Source organism: Narcine bancroftii, chromosome 13 (assembly GCF_036971445.1).
Source record: "Narcine bancroftii isolate sNarBan1 chromosome 13, sNarBan1.hap1, whole genome shotgun sequence".
Taxonomy (NCBI): domain Eukaryota; kingdom Metazoa; phylum Chordata; class Chondrichthyes; order Torpediniformes; family Narcinidae; genus Narcine; species Narcine bancroftii.
Genome location: NC_091481.1, coordinates 11,009,461 through 11,024,993, shown reverse-complemented (window position 1 = coordinate 11,024,993; position 15,533 = coordinate 11,009,461). Strand labels below are relative to the sequence as shown.

The following is a 15,533-nucleotide window of genomic DNA, read 5'->3' as shown; positions in this document are numbered from 1 at the left end:
AGAGGTTTAAGAGATAAATTTCCTAAACTTAAGAGCCTTGACAACTGAAGATTTGTCTACCAATGGTGAAACAATTAAAATTGATGTTGTTCTTGATATCAGGATTAAGATGGTGCAGATATCCCAAAGCTGGCAAAATCCATTAGAAGAAATTAGATTTGGGAAGAGTGGATTTTCAAAATAAGGAAATAACATTTAAAATTAAAGCTTTTCTTAAATTAGAATCATTGTAGATCATTAAAGCCGCAGGATCCTCAGGATAGTGTCTGTAGCCCAACTTTATCAGCAACTTCCTTCCAACATCAGGACCAAAGGGGATGTTGAGTTATGATGCTCAGGATTTGATTTCATTTGTAGTTCCTCCACAAATGAGCAGCTCGTGCCTGAATTGCAAGAATGAGATAGCATTCAGTAAGTGACACACACACTTCCGATTGGACCATCAAGCAGTAATTTTCCAGAAAGGGAACCTAATCAGCCACCCTTGACATTCAATGTTGTCACCATCACCAAGTCCTCTGCCAACAACATCTGAAGATCACCATTGACCAGAACTCAACTAGATAAAGAGTGGATGTAAGATCAGTTCAGAGTGTGGGTATACTGTCATCCTTTCCATTATCTACAAGACACAAGTCCAGAGTTTTTTTCGAAATGCTCTGCACTTGACTGGATGATAAAAGTGCAAACAACTCAGGAAAAGATTAACATTATCCAGGATTAGCAGCTCACAGAAATGTGAGATGAGAATACCAAAAGTGAAGCTAACATAAACCTGAGGTGCTTATCGGCCTGTTGCTCCTTTGCCAAGATAAAACTTGTTTTTAAATATGTATTGTATTTAAATTACAGCAAATATTGTTAGCATCACAAAGCTTGAGTGTTGCTAATGTGTTGATTTTAAGATGTTTTTTTTATTTTGTGTTTCCAGCGACACTGATACTCTGGTGGGTTTACCCAGACCCATCCATGAAAGTGTAAAGACCCTGAAGCAGGTAGGAAAGTAAATATTGGACACATTACTTCCAAGTCGTGCAGTTTTATTTTTCAGCAAGAAAGCACACACAAGCAAATGCATTAGTAAAACAAAACAATTGTCCATATTGACAATAGTGTAGCTAGATATGGATGATTTAGTGGGGGACCTTCTATTAGAACTCCAAACATCTAATCCATTTCCTCTCCCAATGGAAGTCTCTGCTTTTTCCTGTTCAATTCTGATATTGAGATCCTTCAGATACAAAACTGGATGGGAAAGTACAGGCTTGAAACCCAGAAACATGGTGTGTGTGTGTGTGTGTGTGGGGAACATGTAAAGTACTACTGCGCCTCCTGAGGGAACCTTTTGTCAACAGACCAATGAGGTCTTATTTTTAAAAGTTAAGGTGCTACAAAGAAATGAACAGGACACAATCCCATTCTTTCCAGACTGGAATCCATCAGTAAAGGAGTAATCTAAGCAGGATAGTACAAGAAAAAAGTTAGAATTTATTCATGAAGGAATTCTTTTGCTGGAAGTTTTCTAAGGAAGACTGCAGCTGGTTGGCAAAATGAATGGTTTCCCTCACTTCTCTGTATATCTGGTGTTATTTTGTTTTCTCGGGGAAAATTCAACATTTTAAATTTTCAATTTTTTTCCTTTTATTGGTTATAGTTATCTTTTATCTGTGTTTCTCTCTTCATGTAAATTTTAACTCGCAGAAGGCAGCCATTTGTGGAAATGAAATGGCTTTTTTTAATCCTTTCACTTCACAACTTTCTTTCCATTCCTTTGACTTTCTATCTTCCTTTTTAATTGACATTCTTGCTCTCCATTCTTTCTCTCTTTCTTGAGGTCACTTTCTCTTCCTCCTTTGTGCTCCCTCTATTGATCAAACTTTCTCACTCTCCAGCATTAGTCAGATGCTTCTTCCATTGTCTGTGTTTCATCAGTAACAGGTTTCATTTTCCAACAGTGATATTTTTAGTTCAGTCTGTTACTTACAGACAGGGTATTACAGAAGATTTCTCGACAACCTTTACAGATACACCTGAATAGAATCCTTTCAGGATGCATCAGTGTGATACAGGAATTGCCCTGTCCAACTCCACAAGAAACTACAGAATGGTTAATGTAGCTCAGTCCATCACACAGAAAAACTCTTCCTCTCCACCTACCCCAGCAGGCCGCTGGACTCTCTTTTTGCTCCTTCCATTGGGAAGATTCAAGAGTATGAAATTGTGCACCACCTAATTCGAGGGCAGTTTCTTTCCCATGACTATCAGACCACTGAATCAACCTCGCATTTGTAAAATAATGTTTCCTTCCCACCCTTCAAAATGTACCAGGGTTGTAGGACAATTGGATTTATTTGGGCAGCTCGGGTTTGTGGGCTGAAAGGGCCTGTTACCATGCTGTATGTGAGTCTATGCCTAAATGTCATGTTACCTTGACTCCATTTGGACTGATCTCTTTCTGTAACTCTTCTCTGTATCGGTTAATTCTGTGTACTTGTGTACGGATAGACTTTCTGGATAGCACTCAAAACAAACTTTTCACTGCACCTCTGTACACGTGACAGACGTAAACTTGAAACTGGATTTGATCCTTTGCTTAGCACTTTGTATTGCTACCACAATAATCTCTTTTTTCTTTCTTTTTTTTCTCTTTATTTCTTTTTTCTTAGATTCTATTTTTTGCTCTTTTCCTCTTTAAATCATTGCAATATTACCTCATTCTCGAAGATCATTCATGGAGAGGTGCACCATAGAAACCCATGCTGGCCTTCAAACTCCCATCTACAATCATCCTCGTACGTCCACACCACCCCTCCCTCATGTGTCTGCTCATTGCACATTCTTCATTTTTTTTTTCTATTCCGTCTCTTGATGAATCTTTTGCCTGTAAACAGATTCAGGACCACCTATGTGGTTTGGTGTTTAATGCTGCCCTACAGAGCATCGATTTATTACAGTGCTCAGTGCAAATGCTCACAGGTACGAGCTACCCAAAACAACATCTGCTCAGACTATGCTGCCGAGCTGGAACCTTCAGGAACCCTTGCCCTCCATTGAGCCACCCATGGCTCAATCTAAAGGCACTGCCATGAAGACCAGTGCTGTGTGGGCCTTTATTGGAGACTGATATCACTAGCGGGCCCAGCACCCCAGAGAAACCTCTAGGCTTGGAGGAGCTGCACAGGCAGATGCAGACTCTGGGCCTTCAACGATGAGGGAGACCAACAATCCAGGAATCGCATGGGAAAGCTAGTGTCGACTGCCAGCAATGGTCTGTGCTCAGCCCCTCAGCTCAGCAGTGAGCCATCACAACACTTGTCCCCACTCAACACCAGCCGTTCAATGATGCCTCTCCATACCAAACCATGGGTGATTCATTGTAATGAAAGCACAAGCAGAGGGCAGGGTTCACATCAGGTTCCCACCATGGCAGGGCCATCAGTAACACAGCTCTCTACACTTAATTATATGATGACATTGCTCATATCTGATCCCACTGATACTCCCATTCCTGGGAATTCTTTCTAACCCCTATAAAATGCTCATTCAGAGGCTTTGTTTTTAATTCATGATTGAACATAATTAATGGGGCTTCCCAAAACATATCCAATTTTTTAAAGAATAAATGTAGTGACAGTTTTGTTGTAATCTATGGCCATTACGTTTAAGAATTTTAATCAGTTTTCAGTTTGGCTGCAACTTTAATGTTCACATTGGGCGACCATTTTTGTCCATGTATTATGTTTGACTGCTATTCAAAAGGTATTACTGCGTTAGGAAAGTACTCTGAATGAGTAAGTGTGCTAAATATAATTGTGAAATTGTTCTTGCATTGGATGAAGGCTCACAGCAGCTGCACTAGCTCAATGGGATAACTTTAATCATCAAGAAACAGTTGCCAAGGCAGCAAATGTCCTGAAATTCTGTGGTCACTAAATCTGCCGTGGAATTTCTTCTGCACTAGTTTGCTCATCCAGGCTTTGCTTTTGGGATGAATGGCCAGTATTTTGACAAATACACGCACCAGTCTTTTATTGAAAATCAAAAAGCTGCAGATGCTGAAATATGAAATGACATTATTATACTTCAGTGGCCTGTTTCTTCAGCAGAATTGGTGTAATTTTGAGCTTGACACACGACTGTGACCATGAGCAGCCACAAGGCTGTAAGAGCATTAGGACTGTATGGTGTGGCTCTGAGCAGGCTCTGTTCTGAGACTCTCTTTGGTCGCACTTGAAAGGCAGGCACTTCGATGGGGTTGTCGATGCCATCATTTATAGGGTGGAAAAATCTTCCCATTATCCTGAATTCAAGCAACCAGCAAAAAAAATTGCAAGAAGTAGTCTCAAACAACCAGAAAGTTCACTTCCCCGACATCAACCAATCCACATAGGTGCCAGATACTGGGGGTTTAACTGTATATTTTGTTTCAAAACTAATTGCTTTTATCCTTTTCCTGATTCAGCACAAGTACATATCCATTGCTGATGTACAGGCCAAGAAGGAGGAAGAGCTTCATAAATCCCCCGTATCACTGGTAAGGGTCATCTATGTGGATATGACTTGTGACGATTTGGGAGGCCTTGTAATTGACAGCACTGCTGTAGGCAGTCTATTCTGCTGGTCATGAGGAGAGACCACAGAGATGTTTGTCATGTTCCCCCAAATAAGTGCGATAATCCCACCTTCCCCGCTATTAATGTGGACCCACATTTCCTACGATCGTACCTAACCTATGATTCGCAATGCATTAAAATGTTGGACTAACGTGGATGTACTGGGAGATTATACAGATATTCTGGAGTTTAATTGAATCTTGTTGGGGAAAGCAGAATCTCAACCAGCACTGGGTCGAGCAGAGTTATTGCTGGAAAAATTATTGGAGGAAATGTTGTCGTGATCTGAGCACAGGTCACTTGGATAAATATTTCCATCATCAATGAGAAGATGTGGAGTAATTTTGCAATATCAGTAGTGGTGCAATCAAGAATGGAAGTTCAAGTCAAAATGGCATAGTTCAGTAGAAGTCAAAACAGTACATTTCACATGTTTGCCTCTCCTTGCGCACAGGGAGCCGAGAAAGTGGAGCAGACCCCAGTAGAGATCCTCTATCAGGGAATGTTATACAACCTTCCACAGTATTTGGTGAGTATCAGTCATCCACAGGCAGTGAAGCCCAGTAGCCACGTTGTCTGCAGACAGTGATGGCCAGCAGTCCCTCTGCCGGTGGGGAAGCCCGGCGGCCCTCGGCCACTTTCTCCAGCATCTGCTGTGGCAGGACACATGGACTATTGAGGTTGTTGACTTAAGCAGATTTCAGAGACGTGAGTAAAAGCCAGATTGCCATTCTTGAGTAAGTGCTTCAGTGTGAGGAGTGCCATCCTCTACATGCGGGATTATCAGTATGAGCCACCAGGATGCTATTGGAGCTCCCCGAGTTACTAAGGCTTTGTTTTTAAATCATGATTGAACATTTAAACGTAATGGCCATAGATTACAACAAAACTCACTACATTCATTCTTAAAAAAGTTGGATATGTTTCTGAAGCATAATTGGCTGTTGCATTTTCAATCAGGTACTGTACCTCAACAGTTGTTGATCGGCTCTGAAATTATATGGGTGGCCTGAGGTAGTGACATTTCAGATCAGCTGTCCATAGACAACGTTTTGATAAGCTTTACTCTGCAGATAGCCCTGCTGAAGATCCAGTTGGCTGCGGCTCCCACATCCAAGGCAAAAACTGACTCTATCAATATCTTGGCCGACGTTCTCCCTGAAGAAATGCCGTGAGTTTTGTTTGACAAATTTTTATCCTTTCCTTGTCTCCATGTCCATATTTGTCACCTTTTCAGGTTTATCCTTAGGAGTCATCTACTGCATCTGGTGCTCCCATTATGGCCACCTCTACATTGGAGAGACTGATAGAGTGTATCGGTGAGCAACTTCGCTCTGTCTGCATCAGTGACAGGGATCCCAGCAGCCAACCCTTTGAATTCTGCACCCCACTCCTGCCCTGACATGTATGTTTATGGGCTCATGTACCATCAAAACAAGACCACCCATAAATTGGAGGAGCAACACTTAATTTTCCATCTGGACACTCTTCAACCAGATGGCATTAACATCAACTTCTCTAATTTCTGCGAGCCTACTCTCCATTCTCCCTCCCTTCCAATTCCCTCTGTGTTCTTTACTCCAGCTCTCCACCCACTCTATTCACAGAGCCTTCCCCTGCTTGCTGGTGTGCCCTCCTTCCCTTATCCAGCTTTTACCACCTGCCTCTGGGTCTGTGCTCCTCTTTCTCTCTCTCCCCCCCCCCCCCCCCCCCACCCCCCACACCTTTTTGTTCAGGCGCCTGTTGTGTATCATTATCTTTGCTACATAAAGTGCACTGTTTAACCTACTGAGATTCTCCAACATTTTTTACCAGGCTCCTCAGATTTTCATGCATTGTTCCTTTTCCTCTCAAAAAACTTTTCCCACAGCAGGCAAGGATTCCAGTTTCCCATTTTACAACACACGATATTTATTTCAATTCCCTGCACAATAATGCTTCCATCTGGAAGCCTCTTCAAAGTTAAAATTGTATCTGCTTCCACCACTAATTCTGTCAGCCCTTTCCAGACACTCACTACTGTCTTGAGTTTTTTTTTAAAAAAAACTTGTCCTCCTCAAATCTACTTTAAACCCCACCTTCCCCCACCCAGCCCTGACTTACATTTGCATTTTATTTTCTTTAACAAGGAACACTGATCACGTGATTAAAGCAGTTTTCTTAACATTTCTTAATGGGTGATTGCTGGCTTGGAGTCGGTGGGCTGTACTGTATCTGTATGACTTCATGACCAGTGGTGCTTATATTGGAAAACTGAAGCAACATATATATTTCACACACAGTCAGACAATGTTAAATGAAATCAAACCTGGGATCTAGCCCACTGCAGCCTTGCACCATGTTTGGCAGTGCTTTTGTGCTCTGAAACGTCCGCTTCATTTTACGGTTGGTTTGGGGAAAAATTAATTATATTTCATCATTTAGTATTTCAATTTGAGATCTCTGCATTTTATACAGCATCACTGTGCTACAAAGCATGAAGTTGGGCATTGATGTCAACAGACACAAAGAGATCATTGTGAAAGCCATCTCAGCCCTAATGCTTCTGCTACTCAAACACCTCAAACTCAACCATATCTACCAGGTAAATGTGTGAGCACATGTCTCGTGGGGCCTGAAATGTCAGTAATATATCTTTACTTCCTATGGATGCTGCAAGACCAGCTGAGTTCCTCCAGCATTTCTGCGTGTTTTTAACCACAATCCCAGTGCCTACAGGCTTGCATTTTTCACTCCTCGTCTTGAGCAGGAACTTGGGCATGGTACCTGTGTCTCCTCGTATTCCTGCACAGGGCAGGAATATGCTTTGAATCCATTCAGTATCCAAGGCATCAAATCTGGGTGGTCTGAAAGGTATGGTTTACTGGGCAGTTGGACAAATAATAAGTGTACATAGAAAGAACTCATTTCTACAAGTAAAAGGTAAAATTGTACTTTGATGAAGGGCTCAAGCCTGACCTGCTGAACTTCTCCAGCTTTGTGTTTTAACTTCAAACATGGCATCTGCATGCTTTCATGTTTTACTCCTTATTTCCTGAAGTGTCTTTCCGGCATTTAATCAAAAAGATTTGTGTGCATGGAAGATTTGGAACAGAAAGCTGAAAAGAAAAAGAGTCCTACTAGAGACTAGCAGTACTTGACTTTGCCTTAAGATATTATAATTGGGAAGTGTTGGTGGGGGAAGCACTTTGGGAAGAGTGAGCATAATTTTGCTATTGTGGGACCAAGCTTCCACTTTTTAAGGCCATGGACTGGCAGAAGGCCGATTCCAAGAGAGAACCTGGTGAAAGGAGATTGGGAGCAAATGCTTGCAGCTGAAATGACAACTGATAAGGGGAGTTTAGGGGCAGCATGTTCTGAGAAAGATAAAAATGGTTAGATTAGGAAACCTTGAATGAGAAAAGATGTTGAAGGTTTGATCAAGAAAATAAAAGGAGGTGTGGACTATCTAGTCACCGTAGTAAAGGTGTGCTCCAGTACTGAGATTGTGCTGGATGAGTTGGGGTGATGATCCCTTGTTATTCTTCTCTTTACTCTCCTCCTAGTTCGAGTATGTTTCCCAGCACTTGGTATTTGCCAATTGCATCCCTCTTATTCTGAAGTTCTTCAATCAGAACATCATGTCCTACATCACAGCCAAGAACAGGTAAGGATGAATTCTGAATTGGCCATGCGACTGCAGATGTTCTGTTCTTTTGTTGGCTGAATGAAGAATGGAATGGTGTCAGAGCAGGCATCAGATTTTGGGTATTGATCCTTAATGAATAGCACTATGTGAGAAGAGGGTGGGTGGGGGGGGGGGGTGGGGTTGAAACCGTCAGCTAAAGGAATTCTGATGATTGTCTTGAGATGTGTGTAACCCATGATGACTGTACACTATTCTATGAGGTTTCTACAAAGCTTTGTGATTCAACTATAATAATGGGTGGACAATCAATTTGCTCTGAGGCACGTTATTTCTTTGTGCACAGTATCAGTGTCCTGGATTATCCTCACTGTGTGATCCATGAGCTGCCAGAACTCACCACCGAAGCTCTGGTAAGTACAGAGATTGGAAGGTACTTGTATCATTCATGAAGGATTCGAACACATGGAGTGACGAGATCCCAGGGTTAGCCCAAAACGCTGGTAATATGTTTTTACCTCCTATGGATGCTGGGAGACCAGCTGAGTTACTCCAGCATTTCTGTGCTTGTGCTTTTACAATTCTGATGCCTGTCTGCTTTTTGCTTATACAGTAAAAACGCTGGTATCCAGCACCTATGGTGAATGGTAGATGCCAGATAAGGGTATTATCCTGTTGCTTGAGGTTGCGTGTTGCGTGATTGGCGAACTAACGGTGAGGCATGCCAATTTTAAACTTTTGTATTTTTTCAACTTTATGCTTTTTTTGATGGTTGCTTGAATTCCAGAGAACGGGTTTTACTGTACCTCAAAGAAAGGTTCAGGCCCCCTCAAAACATTGGTAATACCTCTTTACTGCTTATGCACGCTGCGAGACTGACTGAGTGCCCCCAGCATTTGTGTGTTTTTACTACAATCATGGCATCTGCAGACTTTCACGTTTCACTTCTTGGTCCTACCATAGTAACGATGGGTTGAGCACTGATAGTTAGCTCGAGTTCTGTACAGTCGTGGGTGTTGGGTCTTGGTTGAGAAATTAAGCTGTGCTCTCTGCTGGCTGGATGTTGATGAGTCAGCCTAGAGGAGGGAGATTGAAAACTTGGCCAAATGGTGCACAACTTCGCATGAAATGTCACCAAAACCAAGGAGCTGATCGTTGACTTAAGTGATCATTGGAGGATTAGAGATGGAGAGGGAAGCAAAGTTAAGTTCTTGGGAGTCATTGTCTTGGAGGATCTTTCTGGACCCAACACACTAATGGCATTGTGAAGAAAGCACCTCTACTTACTCAGGAGTTTGCAGAGATTTGGTATGACATCTGAAGCCTTGGCAAACTTTTGCAGTTGAGTGGTGGAATGTGTGCTGACTGGCTGGATCTCGGTCTGGTTATGAAAGCACCAATATTCCTGAGCATAAATCCCTGGAAAAGGTCGTGGATACAGCCCAGGACATCACCGACAAAACCCTCCCCACCATCAAGAATATCAACAGGGAACGCTGTCGTCAGAGAGCAGCAGCAACCATCAAGGATCCACACCACCCAGCACATGCTCTGTTCTCGCTGCTGCCATCAGGAAAGAGGTCTAGGTGCCACAAGACTCGCACCACCAGGTTCAGAAACCAGTTGCTACCCCTCCACCATCAGACTCCTCTACAATAAACTCAACCAGGGACTTGTTTAAGGACTCTTATTTTTGTACTTTGTTTTTTTTCTCTCTCTCTATTGCACAGTCAATCTGTTTACATTTCATTATTTGTTTACATGTGTTCGTTAAGTACAACTTTTTTGTTCTATCAATAATAATTCTGCCTTGCCCGCAGGAAAAAAATCTCAGGATTATATGTGATGCCATGTATGCACTCTGACAATAAATCTGAACTTTTTTTGATTTTGTGGAAGACCCAAGAATGAGTTTTGAAGAAATGTAGGTTATTCTTTCAGCATCTTGATGACGACTTTTCCCCAACAGAGCCCTAGCAGAAACATCCACTCCACTTTGTGGCACATTTATCTGGAGGAGTAAATGAGAGTAGTCAGGGAAGCAGGGGAGGGTCTGTGTCGCCCACTTACTTAGTTGGTCCTCTGGGATGTCCATTTCATCTCGTGCTGTCAGAATGTGAGTGTTCAGTACAGGAATGACTCTGCCATTACCAAGTGGGCACAACTGATGTAAAATTAGCAGCAAATAAAAGATTTTCCTGAGAGCTGATGGATGTGTTGAAGTGCACCTTAATTTGCCACGGTGATAAGAGATTTACCCCGTGTTGAATTTGCACAGTAGCTGATTGCGAGGGCAGTCATTCCTATCATTAGGTCAAAGAAATGGAGAAAAAATGTTCCCTCTCCAACTTCATTATTCCTCTTTTTACAAAAGCAAACCATTGAATCTATTCTCAAGAATTCTCTGTCATTATACTGTGTGACATTATTGAACCGTGGATTCTTGCTTGCACCAAACCCTGTCGACACACCCCCTGGACCTGCTGCCAGCTCAGGAAAATCTTGTCTTCAGATACCTCAAAGCCTTTGCATCTCACAGCTGTTGAGGTCATGGTCTCTGGATCTACCTTCCAAAATACACTTTATGATACAGCACAACACAGGCTAACTAGTGGCATCTGGTGCTCCCATTGTGTTCTCTATGTCAGAGAGACTAGTCGCAGACTGGGAAATCGCTTTGTTGTGAATCTGGACTCTGAATGCTGCAATAGCATAGATGTCCCAGTGGCCACCCATTTCAGTTCCCAATCCCATTCCCTTGCTGACATCTCTGTCCATGGTCTCGTGCACTGCCAGACTGAGACCACCTGAAAATTATAGGAACAACATCTCATCTTCTGTCTGGGCACCTTCCAACCAGATGATATTAATATCGACTTCTCCAATTTCCATTACACCCCCTTCTTTTTGCCCCTTTCGCCTTTCCCCCATGTCTCTCTCCCATCTCCCCTTTTCCCTCTGTCTCCTTTCACAGAGCCAAAATCAATTCTTGGCTTCCCTCTTATCATATCCAATTAACACCTTTTGATTGTTGGCCTGGACTCCATCCTCCTACCATTCTTCAGTCTTTATTCAGATGTTTTTTTTTGCTTATACCTTGAAAAAGGGGTCAGGCCTGAAATGTCAGTAATGTATCTTTACCGGCAGTGTTCCTCCAGCATTTACTACAATCACAGCATTTGCAGACTTTCATGTTTTCACTTTAGTGTCAGCTCCTTGTGCTGCTTTCTTCATTTTGGTCAGATTATGCTCTTGGTGACGAGCTCTGGAAAGTGTTAAAGGTGCTATTTGCTCTGTCTGTAGGAAGCTGGTGATCATAATCAATTCTGCTGGAGGAACCTCTTCTCATGCATCAACCTGCTGCGTATCCTGAACAAGCTCACCAAATGGAAACACTCTCGCACCATGGTAACAGCAACGCTTTTTTTAAATCCTTTCAGGGGTTTTGGTTGTGCTGTGAGTTTCACTTCAGAGGATAGTTTTCTATGGAAGGAAATCTCTCATGATCTGGAATCATTCTAGTAAACCCTCGGAGTGACCTCCCAATGCTAAACTCTTCACAAAATTCTAATATCCCAATTTTATATTCCAAGCCCCATGAAATGAGTTATTGCCTTCATCTATATGCTAACATTCTGTCTTTCATGTATGAGGACTCCAAATCCTTTTGACTGTGTTTCTCCATTATTTTTTAAATGTACAGCACGGTAACAGGCCCACAAGCCCATGCCACTCAATTGGCCTACAACCCGCGGTGTATTTTGAATGGTGGGAGGAAACCCGAGCCCCCAGGGAAAACCCACGCAGACATGGGGAGAACAAACTTCTTACAGACAGCACGGGATTCGAACTTAAGTCCTGATCACTGGCGCTGTAACAGTATTGCGCTAACTACTTTGCTAACCATGCTGTTAAATAATAATGTTTTATTTTCCTTCCAAAATGAACAACTTCGTATTTTTCCACGTTATTATTGCATTTGGCAACTTTTGCTCACTCATCTAACCTATCAATATCTTTATAAAATATTTGTTTCCTCTTCGCAGTTTACCTCTCGCCTTCCTTAGTGTTGTCAGTAAATTTGGCTCCAGTCTATTTCCTTTCGTCAAGTCATGAACACTTTGTAAACATCTATGAACTCTTGGGCCACTTCATAATGTCTTTTGAAATTACAAGTATATTAACATGTACTGGTTGCTTTCCTCCCTGACAAATTTGTCAGACATGGTGTCTGCTTCATGAAGGTATGCTGGCCACTCAATTATAATTGTCCAAGTTTTCTACTATTGTCTCAGTAATTGATTTGAGGTCTTAGGTACCTGGCCTATTGTCTCAGTAATTGATTTGAGGTGTTAGGTACCTGGCCTATTGTCTCAGTAATTGATTTGAGGTGTTAGGTACCTGGCCTATTGTCTCAGTAATTGATTTGAGGTGTTAGGTACCTGGTCTATTGTCTCAATAATTGATTTGAGGTGTTAGGTACCTGGCCTAGAGTTCCCAGGTTTTTTTGTCTCTCACACTTTTTGAATAGGGGTGCCCTACTGGCAGTTTTCCAATTCTCCATAATCAAGATTGCACAAATGTCCCTTTTATACCAGCCTCCTCCACCACCACCTCCAGCAATGCACCCACCACTCTGAGTTTTTTAAAAAAAGGTACCTCTGACATCTCCCCTGAACTTTCCTCTCACCTGAAACTGATGTTCTCTGGTGTTTGTTATTGTCACTGCAGGAAAAGGGTGCTGGCTGTCCACCCAATCTCAGCCCCTCATAGCTCCATCATCCCTGATTAGGTTGCAAATCATCTGTTCCTGAAGATTTTACAGGCTTTGTCCCATTAATTTGCCCTAATAATGATTTTCTAGCGATGGCATAAAATTCCACCACTGTCTTTTTAATATTTATGAATGTTCATAGAATTTTCTACCAGAAAGACTTTTTCAAAATATCTATTTAATGCACCTGACTTTCTTTGTCTGCATTAACTATTTTGTTAGCCTCATTTGTTTTGGGAATCTATGCTTGCTCTTTTTTTGTGCATATAAATAAGCTTCTGTTGTCAGTTTTGTTTCTAGCAAGTTATTCCTCATTTATTTTCTCCCTCTTGTCTTTTTCAGTACAGAACATCACAACACAGTACAGTTCCATCAGCCCATAATGTTGTGCTGGCCCAAGGAAACAGAGTCCACACCAGTCTAATTTTTCCCTTCCTCAATTCTATTCTTCTATTCTTCTTGTATCCATGTGCCTATCAAAAGGTTTTTTTCAATGTCCCTATTGTACTAGCCTCCTCCACCACCCCCAGTGATGTATTCTCCACTCAGGAAAAAAAAAGACCTATCTGATGTCTCCCCTGATCTTTCCACTAACCTTAAAATGATGTCCTCTGGTGTTTACTATTCTTACCCTAGGATGAAAGATGCTGGCTGTCCACCCTATAATCACATAGCCCCTCATAATCACATCTATTTAGTCGCCTCCATCACTCCAAAGAGAAAAGCCCTAGTTCTGTCAACCTTGCTTTCATGTGACATGTTCCCAATCAAAATAAATCTCCTCTGTACCCTCTCCATTTGAAGTTATTTTTGCTGGAAGTTGCAAAACTGTCTTTCTACAAGACCTAAAATTCTTTTTGTTTTTTTTAAAAAAAAAAGGCTTTGATGAAGGGGTAAGAGTGAATCATTTGATTTTCAAGTAAGGGGCGGCACAGATAATGTGGTTACAGCACCAGTAACGCAGGTTTCAATCCAGCATTGTCTGTAAGGAATTTGTATGTTCTCCCTGTGTCTGTATGGGTTTCCACCAGATGCTCTAGTTTCCTCCCACCCTTCAAAAAAATGAGCCAAGGGTTGTAGGTTAATTGGGCAGCATGGGCTCGTTGGCCAGAAGGGCCTGTTATCGTGCTGTACATCTAAATTTTTTTAAAAATAAATGTAAATTTAGGAATTGTTCCTTCAATCACTCTGAACTAAATCCAGGTCTTGGTTTGTTCCCAGATGCTAGTGGTTTTCAAATCGGCACCGATTTTAAAGCGGGTCCTGAGGGCAAAGCAGGCAATGATGCAGCTGTATGCACTCAAACTGTTGAAGATACAGACCAAGTTCATGGGGCGCCAATGGCGAAAGAGCAACATGAAGACCATGTCTGCTATCTACCACAAAGTGCGACACCGCTTCAATGATGACTGGGCATATGGCAATGGTATGGGAAAAGTCCATCACAGTATGAGGACGTTGCCAGGTTTAGCAATGCATTGGAAGTGGGTGCACTTTGAGCAGGTCATTCCCTGTTTTTAATCGGCAGTTTTCACACACCCAGCTTCCACAATTGGCAATACATAGCACTTTTATATTTACTGAGGTTTGAGGGTTATGCATTGTCTACGTCATGGAAATAACTGTCTCCCCACTTCAAATAATGGTCATGCGAACCTTGTTCATCTGATTGTGCAGACAGGAGTTAACTTGACATCTAGATGGCATCACTGCTACTCTAACCCCCTTCACTGGGAGTGTCTGTTTAGATCAGTGGTTCTCAGCCTTTTGTTTCCCAACTCGCATACCACATTAAGTAATCCCTAACTAACCACAGAGCACCTACATCATAGGATGGCATAAGTGCTCCGTGGTTAGTAAGGGGTTACTTAAAGTGGTATGGGCGTGGAAAAGCAGGGTTGAGAACCACTGGTTTGGGTTGTATGCAATGAAATTTAATCCACAACCTTCTGCCTATGGTGTCCAACCCTGTAATGGATCGTTTTGTATTTCCTTTCTGGATGTCACATAATCACAATCAAAGAACCACAGATGCCAGAAATCAGGAATAAAAATAAAAACTGAAGATGCGAGGGGAAAACATGACAGGTCACACAGAAAGTGTAGCTTAATCATGTACAAGGCTGCAAAATGAAAGGGTTCATGTTCTCTGATGACAGAGGATATAAATACGCCCCAAATAAATGCAGTACAGATGCTGGTCATTTGACCCACTTGTTTATCTTGGTGTTTATTCACCACACAAGGCTCCCTTCACCTTAATTTAGCCCTGTATATACTTGTCCTCCTGTGTGCTATTCTAGCTTTTCTAAAAATCCATTTAAGTAATTTGCCTCACTTACTCCCTGTGATGGAGTTCCACACTCCAGCTAATCTTTGGGCAAAGGTTTGTCTGAATACCCTATTCAATATAGTTGATGTATTTAGGATGCAAGTGTGTGCTCGTACATTTCCCTACCTCTGGAATCTCCAGAAGTGGAAATGTCTTTCCCACTGATCTAATAAACAATCTAATGATAAC

At 42.0% G+C, this 15,533-nt stretch overlaps 1 protein-coding gene across 2 annotated transcripts in view; it reads left to right on the top strand.

Annotated features, from left to right (window-relative positions):
- LOC138748529 (striatin-interacting protein 1 homolog) overlaps positions 1 to 15,533 on the top strand; it is a 40,598-nt gene that overhangs the window by 22,209 nt on the left and 2,856 nt on the right. For both annotated transcript variants that reach the window (XM_069908888.1, XM_069908887.1), the window contains exons 12-20: positions 932 to 995; positions 4,463 to 4,534; positions 5,068 to 5,142; positions 5,687 to 5,784; positions 7,071 to 7,197; positions 8,159 to 8,259; positions 8,585 to 8,651; positions 11,542 to 11,646; positions 14,234 to 14,438. In XM_069908888.1, the coding sequence (XP_069764989.1) occupies positions 932 to 995; positions 4,463 to 4,534; positions 5,068 to 5,142; positions 5,687 to 5,784; positions 7,071 to 7,197; positions 8,159 to 8,259; positions 8,585 to 8,651; positions 11,542 to 11,646; positions 14,234 to 14,438 (914 nt within the window). The remainder of the gene's footprint in view (positions 1 to 931; positions 996 to 4,462; positions 4,535 to 5,067; positions 5,143 to 5,686; positions 5,785 to 7,070; positions 7,198 to 8,158; positions 8,260 to 8,584; positions 8,652 to 11,541; positions 11,647 to 14,233; positions 14,439 to 15,533) is intronic.